Raw genomic sequence first — 12,076 nt, 5'->3', positions numbered from 1 at the left:
TTTAATACCTCACAGCAACTCTCCTACCCCTTAATCCTAGGGCTGAAGCAACATTCACAGTATGGATCATGCGGAGGCCACGTGGTATTAGCTCACTTGCTCTGCAGTTTATTGATTTGGCGCTGAGAAGCCTGAGAGATAGTGGTGCTGGAGACTGGGAAAAAAAATAGAGGATCCAGAAGAAAGAACAAGATACTAGAGTTGTGTGCACACATGTGAGATCCTCCTCTCAGAATGGAGACCTGCAGCTTCCAGAGAGAAGACCTTTTTGAAAGGAGAGCTTTGTTGGACCTCTGTGAATTAAGGAAGCAAGCCATGTGAAGTTCAGGTCAGGTGTGTGTCTGGAAACTATACTAGGCAAAAGGACTGAAGGAAGGATGAGTTTGGTGAGAACAACCTTGGTAAGTTCAAGGAACAGAAAAAAAAAAAGCTTGAATGGAGTGGGAGCAGGGGAGAGAGATGGGAGATGGGGTCAAGAGGCTGGGCGGAGGCCACATCACATGGGAGTTAGAGGCAGTTCTGAGGGTAGTGGGAGACTGGAGTTATCTGTACCAGAGCAATGTGTGATATTTCATTTTTTTGTAAGTGAACAATAAGAAAAAAAATCCCAAGCTCAATTAAACAACAAAAATAGCAACTGATACTCAGATCCGGGGGTGGCGGAAATTGGGAAGAATAAGAGCACTCCCGCTCCCTTAGTCAGCAGCTGATGGGCAGAAATGCAGGCCCAGTGTCCCCTGCAGTTCAGGGTGCTGTGTTTTGTTTTTCAAGAGAATGGAGATCCGGATTTTTATGTAAGAACTTTCCATTTTCTAAATGCTAGCAAATAATACAAATTTTCCTAAAATCACTATCCAAGCCATTACACTAAATTCAGGTGGTTAATAGACAACACTAAACATAGTTGGAAGCTAGATGAAGCCCCGGCCTTGATAATTTACCATGTTTATGATGTTGTATCTTGACTTTCATAGACTGAAGGAGAACAGTGAAAAGGAAAAGCAGATTAACAGTTGGACCGAGGGCAGGTATCAGTCAGGGTCCTGGCAGGAAGCAGATGGCAGGCAGAGACAGGTCACTGAGAAGAAATGGATGAAGTACTATTTGCAATGGTGTAGGCAGTGTTAGGAAGAAGCGACAAAGAGTACTGATATGCTCAGGGCTAGGATCAGCAAGTTAGCATCGCCACTCCTGAAGGAGTCATTGCTCAAACCTGGAGAGGAGTTGGAGGAAGGGTGCTCATCCCTGTCTGTGGCCTTTGGTGGAGGAATACCGCCACCACCAGACGCCGCCACACCCACCAGACACCGCCACACCCACCAGACACCACCACACCCACCAGACACCGCCACACCCACCAGACACTGCCACATCATGTCAAGAGCCAAGAAGAGATTTACTCTGAGCCTTTTGTTCTCATTCCCAGATCTTCCTCAGTTGTCTCCCTCTGGCCAAACCCAACAAGCAGCTCGAGATATAAGGAGCGCACTGACCACAGTTGATATTGTTCAGTTTCCTGGGACATAGGAGGGCAAACGAAGACCATCCAGCACAGCCACGTACTTTTTTTTTTAAGTTGTTTCAAATACTTTACAACCTTTAGTAATTATATAAATCCAATAAGCAATTAAAATCTTTCAAACTTAGGATATGGAAACCAGTTACAAACTAAAAGTTGTGGCTTATTTTTAACTAGCAAATTGTGGTCATTATACAGAGTCATTAAACAAAATCTGAACTCGCAGTCAGCCTCATTTTCCTCTTTAAGGAGCCAACCATAGTGAATGAATGAAAAAAACGAATGGATAGATGGCATCTGGAAAGCACTGTTTGTAATACAAGAAATCATCATTCCCCCAGAAGTGGACACATTCTCTAGGCCACGCTCGGCAAAGAAACAAGACATATAGCACTGTTTTAAAAGATTATATAAAAGAACTTGACTTACAAGTAAAGCACACTGGTCATAATTTGGACGAATCTCCACCTTCACTTCCTCTGGCCCGCAGCTCAGTGACATTGGGAAGTTATTTTTTTCAGTTTGTATTTCCATTTCCCTGACAGGATGATTGAACATTTTTTCAAATGTACACAAAGAGTGTTCTACACTTTTGCATCTTACTTATTACTGCAAATTACTTATGTTTAGTAATTCTGTGTGCTATCTAAATAGAGAGAATGTTTTGGTAAGCAGTATCGATGAGAGTACAAGTTCAGTGGAATCTTACACTGATTTTTTACAAATTGACAAGATGTTCAAAGAAATGACGGTTAATTTTCTGATTTGAATTCTGTTTCACAGCAGAATGTGAGATGGGCTGGGATGGCGATTCAATGGCAATTTTAGCTTGTTAGTCACACCAAAGCTGATTCCAGCCATATACTCTCCAGATCCTGCTTTGAAAACTCCCATTCCTGCTTTCCATTCTTGTTGGGAAATTTTGAGCTTTGATTTCGGTTGTCCTTTCAGTTGTCCACTTATCAAATGATAAGAGTGTTTATTTGTAAGCTTTATAAACTGTTACATACCTATAAGCTGTTCTTGCTACCATTGTCCACAATACTAACTAGGCTGGTTGTCCCCTGAAAAGAAAGCAGCGGCTGGGAACATGTGCTGGGAGAGAAGGCTAGATTCTCTGGTTAGCCCTGACCCCAGCGCTGACTACTGTGCTTTCAGGGGTAAAATAAGGCGATGTAGGAAAGGAAGGTAGACAGTGTTAGGAACATAAGTACATCCAGCTTCCAAGTATGTTTAGTGTTGTCTATTAACCACTTGTTAATAGTGTGCTGGCTTGGATACTGATTTTAGGAAAATTTGTATTATTTGCTAGCATTTAGAAAATGGAACGTTCTTACATAAAAATCTGGATTTCCAGATTCCCTTTGTAACTGCTTTCCATATCCTAAGTTGGAAAGATTTTAATTGCTTATTGGATTTATAAAATAAGGCAACTGCTTTAGGAAGTACTCAGCAAATCCTGGAGTGAAGAAGTGGGTATGAAAACCAGTCTTTAGCTCAGCTCTGATACTGCTGGGCTCTGTGACCCCGGTAATCCTAAAAGGAGTTGCTATTTCCAAATGGAGACGGCACAGGCTAAGTGATAAGGGTTCACAGTCTGGCCTCAGAGTCACGGTTTCAAATCCTGGCTCCACTCCTCTTCGCTGTAGAGTAGTTGCTGGAAAGAATGACATGAGATGCTGGAGGGGCATCACTAAGTCAGCACCCGGTCTGTGGTCAACATTCAAAAGAGACAGGAGTTACAAGCATGTTGTGATGAACAAAGTATAGAAATACATTTGATGGCATTTCTGAGGCAAAGTAAAAAGTGCTATATAAATAGTAATGATTATCATCACTATTGTGTATGTATCCCAAGGGAGAGCCCTTATGAACATTCTTCTTTGCCAATAGACGATGAGGTAAGAGCTGGATTCTTGGTCAGATGACCTGAAGAATAAGAAAGGAATGTTGGACTAGCACAGTGCTCCTTTTGGATAGTCGCTAAATCATTGGTTTTTCTGTGAAGCCCCCACCCGTAACAGCCAGTTTTGACCCAATCCATCCTTCTCTTTAAGTACTCCCTTTGATTTGTTTCAAGGCTACCAAAACAAAAGATTTTCCAAGGGTCACATATCCCCTGCTCCCTGAACATTTGCTTGAATTGCCTCTGCCCTTCTGTCTCTTCCAGATGGCCGCTCTCTTCAGCCCCTCCCACTCTTAACACTGAGTAGGTTTTTTTCTAAGGTTGTTTTTCCCTGTTAAAGAACAGATACACATTCTCATCTGTAACCTTCAAACAGTGTTTTGAGTGACTTCATACTCATTTACGAAACAAATCCAAACTGTTTTCAAGGTGTTTTTACTGCTTTTATTTTAAAGAAAATTTGTGCAGCATCCCCACATTTCTCCACAGTTAACACAGATTTTTTTCCTTACCATAAACTTTATTTTTTTAATTGAAGTATAGTCAGTTACAATTCAATATCTTGTAATAACCTTTAATGAAAAAGCATATGAAAACAAATGTATGTATATATATGCATGACTGGGACATGGTACTGTGTACCAGAAACTGACACAGCTAACATTGATTTTTAACAGTCCCTCACTGAAGCCCATAGTGTTTTGGGGCATCTACTCCCCATAGAGAACTCGAGGTCCCTTGAAGTGTAAAAAGGGGTTTTGCTGTGCATTTCTCTGAGGCATTATAGAAAGCAGTATCACTATATTTGGATCTTAGAAAGTTTTAAGATGTGGACTTAAATAGCTTGCATATTGTTGTGAAATTTCCATAGACATTGCCCAGTAATATGGCACACTATTGGGCACAGAATAAATAGCTGTTGGAACAGACAAAAACACAGCTGTCAAGAGCCACAGGCAAGGTGGGGAAAGTAACGGAAGATAAAATGATCTCAATTTCAAAGTCTGCCTGAAAAGCTTAAGTAGGACTTAGAATATTTGACATGCACTAGCTGATCTGATGTTCACCATCTGTTACTAGGCCCTGGAGGCTGACTGGCCATTAAACACAGAATGATGACTGGTGCAGCAGGTGCAGCGAAGTGGGAAGGTGTGGAGCAAATAAAACAAGTCCATGGCATCTATAAGAAGTGTTGACCCCCAGGAAATTTAAAGGTTCATGCACTGTGGTATTCATGACGTATGTGTGAGAGGCATGATGGCAAGTGTTATTTCTCATGAAAGTACTTCAATTACTTGCATATTGTTATTTCTTTAGAATTCCCAGGTCCTACGCTATACAATTACTTAAGACTCAAAGAGACCTATGACTTGCTTTGACAGATTGTCCTTTAATGCAATGCATTGGCCCAGTGTCAATGGGAGTGTTGCCTGAGCTACACCCTTTGCTAAAATAATTTTCTAAACCTACTGCTGTGAGTCAACTGTTCTCTTCCCGTAAGTTTTCCTTGACACCCTTTGACATCTGCATCAAATTGAAGCTTCTTATTAGCACCTTTTAGGATTTCCAGCATTCCTCTTGATGCATCTTTTTTTTTTGTTGAAGTATAGTCAATTTATAATGTTGTGTTAATTTCTAGTGTACAATATAGTGATTCATTTATATGTATATATTTTCATATTTTTCCTTATACACTATTACAAAGTATTGAATATAGTTCCCTGTGCTACACAGTAGGACCTTGTTGTTTATCTATTTTATATATAGTAGTTAGTATCTGCAAATCGCAAACTCCCAGTTTATCCCTCCCCATCCTCTTTCCCCCCTGTTAACCTAAGTTTGTTTTCTGTGTCTGTGAGTCTGTTTCTGTTTTATAAATAAGTTTGTGTCCTTTTCTTTTTGAGAATCCACATATAAGTGATACCATATGGTATTTTTTTTCTGTTTTACTTCACTTAGTATGGTAATCTCCATGTCCATCCATGTTGCTGCAAATGGCATGATTTTATTCTTTTTTATGGCTGAGTAGTATTCCATTGTATAAATATACCGCAGCTTCTTTATCCAATCATCTGTCAGTGGACATTTAGGTTGTTTCCATGTCTTGGCTATTGTATACAGTGCTGCTATGAACATTAGGATGCATATAACTTTTTGAATTAGAGTTCTTTCCAGATATATGCCCAGGAATGAGATTGGTACATCATATGGTAAGTCTATTTTCAGTCTTTTAAGGAATCTCCATACTGTTTTCCATAATGGCTGCACCAAAGTACATTCCAACCAATAGTGTAGGAGAGTTCCTTTTACTCCACACCCTCTCCAGCATTTACCGTTTGTGGACTTTTTAATGATGGCCATTCTGACTGGTGTGAGGTGATCCCTCATTGTAGTTTTACTGCCTCTCTTTCTTATACTCTCACTTGAACTTCTCTCCTCAGTCTCTGTGCTCTGGCCCATTTACTCCCTTTCCTTTATCTTCCTGACACCCCCTCATTCTTCCATTTGTCTGCAACTGCTTCCTTTGTGCAGCCAACAAGTCCTCTTTTTCGTTAATGCAGTCCCTTCTTTATATAATTCTTTCTTAAGTTTTTAATATGGCTGGCAAGAAGCTTACAGACGGCAATTTTCCTACGAGTTGTCAGTATTCTACTGAGGACAGTCATTTCTTTATACATTAAATACAAGGGCACTGTACAGAAAAGTGGGGTTTTTTTAACCTTTCTTTTCTCATCAGTACTTTCTCTTTGTTCTTGATCCTCTTGTGAGCCTAAAGAGATTTTACTTTTGTCTCTCACAATCATCATGCAGTTCAGCAGCAGTCCAGTTGCCTCCACCTCCAGTGTGCCCTAAGTGCCTTACCTCACCAGTCCAGGTCACCAGCTGTTCTTGCCTGGATGCCCTTGTCTCTTCTCTACACAGCAGCCTGGGGGGTCCTTTCAAAACAAGTCAGCTCATGCTACTCCCATGCTCAAAAGCTCTTGCCAGCTTCATGCATCTTTCAAAATAAATGCAGTTATGATGGTCATCAGGTTCCACACAGTCTGACCGAGCTCCTCCTCGGACCTCATCTGTCTCTCTCCCCCTACCCATTCCATCCCAGTCTCCTCCATCAGCTTCTTCCCGTCTTGTCAGAGTCTGCTCCTGCTCTTCCTGTGCCACTGTTTCTCCACAACACCCCCTCATTTCATTCAGGTTTCTACTCATATTTGCTTCCTAAGATCTTTCCCGACTACTAAAATAGCACTACTTGTGTCCCTCTGTTCCTTTACCCTGCTTCAGTTTTCTTCGTAGGGCTCCCATCTGTCTCCTCTAGTATTTATGTAATTCTTATTTAGTTATTTTCTGCTTCCAAGCTACAGCCCTAAAAAATAACAGGATGGTAAAAACAGTGAAAGGATGAACTTTATTGGTTTGGTTTTCTGCGTCTGCCCACTGTGCCTCCTACAAAGCTGCCCAGCACAATAGAAGTTTCTCTCTGCGAGTGTATGTTGAGTGAAAGAACGTTAAGTGTTCTATGCCCCTGGACACCCTTTGCTAAAATAATTTTCAGAAGTAGCAAAGCAGTGGAGGCCTCATTGCCCAACCAAACCTATTCTCAATTAAGCACTGGTGATCTCTGAATATGCTGGGTGCAGAAGAAAGAAGCCACAAGGACGCTAACACGCTGGCGAATTCCTAAACTTGACCAGTTTTCACGAAAGCAGTAGTGCCACTCCCTCTCTAAAAGTGGATGGAATACACAGCCAGATTCTCCTCCTGCTCTGTTTTATGGTAAAATACAGTGCTGGAGCTAACGTCCGGGTGGGACATTTTTCCCAGGTGAGTTCCAGTACACAGGTCATGGGTTCCAGACAACTGATTTGGATTGGTTGACATTTTTAGCAAAGCAAAGACAAAGATTTTCTCCACCCATCTTCCTTCACTCAGATTCCAAGCACCTCTGCTGTGATTTTTTACACCACCACGTCCTAGACGTGTTCTTAGCACATTGCCTGAGATACCTGCTCTGTGAGCCACAGATGGGCTTATTTTCTAAATATGGTGACATTTTTGACTTAACCTTGTGTGCCCTAAAAATTTATTGGACTTCATTAAGAAGTCTTTCATTCCATTGAGATGCTGTCCTGGCTGTAGCTGTTGAAGGAGTCCCCCTTCACCCAGGCATCAGGTACCCTTCTGACTGAGAGAGGAATATGGAATAAGGTTGAAATACTTTAGCCATTAACTTGAGGATTCTTGAATTTCAGTTTATTTGGACTCCTTATTCGAAAGAGGAAGATAGCTAATATAGACAAATTTCTTTGGACTTCACCTTATCTTAACATGCAGGAGGATTTAAATTTTGTACTTTAATTTCTTCCAAGGATTTTTTTTTTAATGGAACAGGATTTATATTCAAAAGTGGGGCATCTCTATATTGTCAGAATTTTATGATTGAAGTGCTTTTATTATACATTTTATTATCAGGTACACATGTTATTTAATCTCACTGCAGAACCTCTGATTGGCTGTACTGGATAATACAATGGACATAATTTGGGATGGTAAGAAGAAAGAGGAGGTTTTCCTTTCCCTTTTCAGTCCTGAGTATAGTGTGGTCTTAGAGTCCATTGAATTAATGAACTATTTTTCTCCATTTTGCAATTGCTAGGGACAAAATCTAAATTGCTCACCACTGGTCCCAAGAAGATGCATAAAGGACTGATTGGCACTGGGGCAATGACCTCATCAGGTCCTGTTCTGGTCGGCAGCCGGTCAGATTTGGTCAAAATCCGTATCTTTACCATAGACAGATGGTTATGTATAATGGGCTAAGAATATAAAGATCTGGGGAATGAGGATCTGGGGTGGGGGGTTCCTCTTTTCTAATCCTTAATGTTAGTTTAATGTGGAGTGTATAATGATCTTTGTCTCACTCCTGCCCTCCCTCACTCCTTTCATGTGTTATGAATTACCCAGTTCTGGAATAATTCAAATGAGATTCTTGAATAAGAAATGCATAGTTCTGTCCTTTCCCCACCCTTCTTCTTTGGCCCTGCCTACCAGAAGAAAGTGTGTCCTTCTGTGCTGCCCATCCACACTCTTAAGTTGTACGGGGCAGCTCCAGCAGGTCACACTGACGTCTGGTGTTGTCTGAGAAGGGACTGTCTCTTTCTGGTGTCCTCTTGTCCACAGACGGACGCCACACTCTCCAGTATTAACTATCAGCCATGGGTTATTCTGTCATCTGTCCTTCTTTCTTAACCGTTTTCTCAAATGGCCTGAATTTGGGGGAGCAGAAAAGTGTAATTGATAGTTTCCCCACTCAAATCCTAAGGCTATGATAAGGGTATTTTGTTTCTTGGCTAAAAAGGAGATCAGGACAATTCATCACTTCTCAGAGCATCTCACTGAGCTCAGTGGAAAAGAAAAATATCAACCATATGAGTGTTATAATCTAAAAATACACTGTAGCTAGGAAATACAAATGTTCTCAATTTGACGAAATGGAGAGCTATTTAAGAATATACTTAAGTGACTAATTAGAATAATGTGGGGAATTATTTCAGCAGCACTGAGATATCTTGAACCCTGACCTCTAGCCATGGGACTGCTTTAGTTTCATTAAGCTGCCATACTGTACTTAAACATTCTGTGACACAGTAGAATGGATTATTTTCCACATTTCTAGCCCATTAACATCTCTAATACAACGTGGGCTCTTGCAGCCACTCCCGGTCTCATAATTGGTGAGTAATGTTGCTTAAACATTCCTTACATCTTCGTGTTCAGGAAGCAGAGGAAAGACCTTCCTGGGAAGTAGATTTGAGTTCGCACAGGACCAGGTAACTTAGTCTGTAGTCATATCGGGATAAAGATATTTTGTAGCATCTTTGTGCTATATAGGGGAATGAACCAATACCCTAAGCATGTTGCATCTCTATTTTGGGAAATTTTAACCTGGGAGAAGGTTATAGGAAATAGGCTAGGTGGCTTCAAGTGGTTTCTGGAGAGCCCTTGTTCTAAGTTGTTCCAGAAGGCAAAGTAAGAATAGACGGTTGGAAAGCACAAGCTAGAATACTTTAGTTTAATGAAAAAATAACTTTCAGACAATTACAGCTGTCCTGCTGTGAAATAAGCACCTTCAGTAACAGTAAACTGCCTCGGAGCATCTCATGGGGAGTCATCCAAAGGATTCCGGCTAAGCCTGCAAAAGCAGACCCAGTCCTGTTGAACTCAGAATCTATGATTCTATGAAAGTTTTTCCCATAAGCAAAACACAAGGAAACTTGAATTCCATTTTTGGAGGAGAAAAATTTAATATATTTTATCTTATTATACATCTCCCCTAAATTACAAAGTCAATAGCTGCAAATATATTCTGCTACAAAGCTTTCTGTAAGAAATATCTCTATAAGAAAATACATCTCATTAACATTTCCTGTAAATAAATTACTTCAAATAATAATTTTTGAAGGGATGTACGTAAGGGAAATAATGCAGAAACCAGACTGTAAATGTAATTGCTACATAGGAAATGTTTGACTGAAATGTTCCATTTTCATGTTGCCAAGCTCATAGAAATCTGTACAGACTTTGGTTCTTGGATAGATTGTCTAATAATTTTTGTTTTAGCAGACATGTGGGGAAAATGTAAATCTTAATCATACTAGTAAATGTGTGTGGGAAGCTGAAATTCTTAATAGACATGCAGGCTCAGGTTCAATTTCTACTGGGAGAACTTGAATTTGAGACTGCAAATGGGATTTAAGTAAAAGAAAATTAAGGAGTGACTTGCAGTCTATAAAAGAAAAGGTCAACAGTAACAACTATAAGATAACTTTTTGCATTATGCTGTAGACATAATATTTAGAACTGAGTAAAAGTAAAAAAAGTAATAAAATGGATTCAAATTTAGAACCTGTGGTTTCTATAGATTAGCAAAATGTAGGTTTTCTAGGTTATTCCGTCTATGTTTTTTAATCTCAATGACTGCAAAAAACAGAAACTGTATCTTTGGCAAAAAACAGCTCTTACAGAGAGAGGTCAGTGCAGAAGAATCAGGTGGTGTCATCTGCCAGTTAGAAGCTTACCGAGGGCGATGAAGCCTTTATCCCGCCTGCCTTGGAGTCCGTTTCATGAGACCTCCTCATGTTGAGATTTTAGGACCTCAAAAATATAAAATAAATATTTTGAGGTCAAGTAGTGACCTCAGGCTGAACTCACCTGCGTAGTAAATACAGTGAAAGCAGATCCCATGGAAGAACTTCCATTTAGGTTGTGTGGCCTTGGGCTTCAGATATGAAAAGTCAGTTTGTCCTTCAGACATTTGAGCTGTGCGTTGCCAAAACCTCGACACTTGAGTTTTCTCCATTTCCCTGCAGGGCAGATGTAGCTCAAGTCTCTTGTATCAGCTTTACCCTCCTATACTGCAGAGCATGTAAAGAATAGAATAAAGGTCCAATTCTAGCAAGCATAGGACATACCAAAGCTTAAAAAAAAATATGATCTGGTGGCTTTATTTACCACGTATCGTGGACATCTTAAAATCTTCGCAATCTGAAAATTCTGCTCTGTGCTGTTCACAATAATTTGGAAAATAAAAGCAGGAGTCATATAACCAACAGAGATGCAATTTAAACACTTTAGAATCTGAATGAACTCTTTTGGTCTGATTGATAAGACTCGTTCTTATTAATTATAAGTGAAATTAAATTTTGGAAAAATGTAAGCAGTGTGAGGAAAAACAAGTCTTTTTTTCTGAAGGCCGTGACAAAAGACCTGTGATGATTTTTAATTTGGGGGTATTGATTGCTTTTTTTCTCGTCTACCAAGGTCTTTGAGCAGTAGAAGTAGTGCAAATTAACTCTGCTCCAGCCTTTCACTTCCTATTTAACATATTTTAGAGTCTATTGTTTGTATGCCAGGGAATATTTTGTTAAATACCTTTAAATAGAAATTTTTTTAGGTTATTTTTATAGGCATTACCAATCTGAAGGAAACTGATCCTTCGGGAAAACTCTTGGAAGGTTACATGGTATTTGTCAGTAATTTCACTCTGCCTTTTTTCCCCCAGTAATAGCATTTTCACAAATGTGTACATTATTTACATAAACAAGCTGCATGATGGAAACACACTGATTGTACTACAGCTGTCACCCTTTCTAATCTGCTCCATTCTCTTTCTGTGATCTATATTCTTATCACATTCCTCATTTTAGCCCTGTTTCTGAAATCCAAATCCTATTTTCCACCATGCTCTAATGCATTAAATACACTGATTCACAGTCTGCTATGCTGCGTTTCCTCAGAGGTGCTCATATCTTCTGACACACGTGGAGTCTGGCTTTGGAAGAGTAGGTGGCATCTTTCCATACTTTACAAGACAGGCCTTTTGCGCAGTCACACCGCTGGAAAATTTCCAGCCCATGAGAGCCCTTCTTGCGTTGCTTGGTACAGACTTCTCCCTGATGAAGCACTGGTTTGCAGATTTTGGTCCAGAAGTGACGAGCACAGCAAAACCCTTCAATGCAGTCTGAGGATCGCAGGCAGGGGTCTCCTTCATGCCCTACAGAGATAATGACCAAAAGATAGTACTGTGACACTTTAGAAAAAATTCTAATTTGCAATCAGAAGCACATAAAATATTTTTACTTATACCATCTTCC

At 40.1% G+C, this 12,076-nt stretch overlaps 2 protein-coding genes across 3 annotated transcripts in view; one reads left to right on the top strand and one right to left on the bottom strand.

The window, feature by feature from the left end:
• LOC123616494 (uncharacterized) overlaps positions 1–12,076 on the top strand; it is a 436,127-nt gene that overhangs the window by 419,202 nt on the left and 4,849 nt on the right. For both annotated transcript variants that reach the window (XM_074342758.1, XM_074342761.1), the window contains 3 exons: positions 41–401; positions 1,427–1,559; positions 4,506–7,972. The gene's annotated coding sequence lies outside the window, so the exon portion shown is untranslated. The remainder of the gene's footprint in view (positions 1–40; positions 402–1,426; positions 1,560–4,505; positions 7,973–12,076) is intronic.
• Positions 9,703–12,076, bottom strand: part of DKK2 (dickkopf WNT signaling pathway inhibitor 2) — a 101,616-nt gene continuing 99,242 nt past the window's right edge. The window contains exon 4 of the mRNA XM_010953632.3: positions 9,703–11,976. Within this exon, the coding sequence (XP_010951934.1) occupies positions 11,726–11,976 (251 nt within the window). The 3' untranslated portion in view covers positions 9,703–11,725. The remainder of the gene's footprint in view (positions 11,977–12,076) is intronic.

Source organism: Camelus bactrianus, chromosome 2 (assembly GCF_048773025.1).
Source record: "Camelus bactrianus isolate YW-2024 breed Bactrian camel chromosome 2, ASM4877302v1, whole genome shotgun sequence".
In the NCBI taxonomy this organism is placed as follows: Eukaryota; Metazoa; Chordata; class Mammalia; order Artiodactyla; family Camelidae; genus Camelus; species Camelus bactrianus.
Note: the sequence above shows the minus strand (reverse complement) of the source record. Positions and strands in the feature narration are given on the sequence as shown.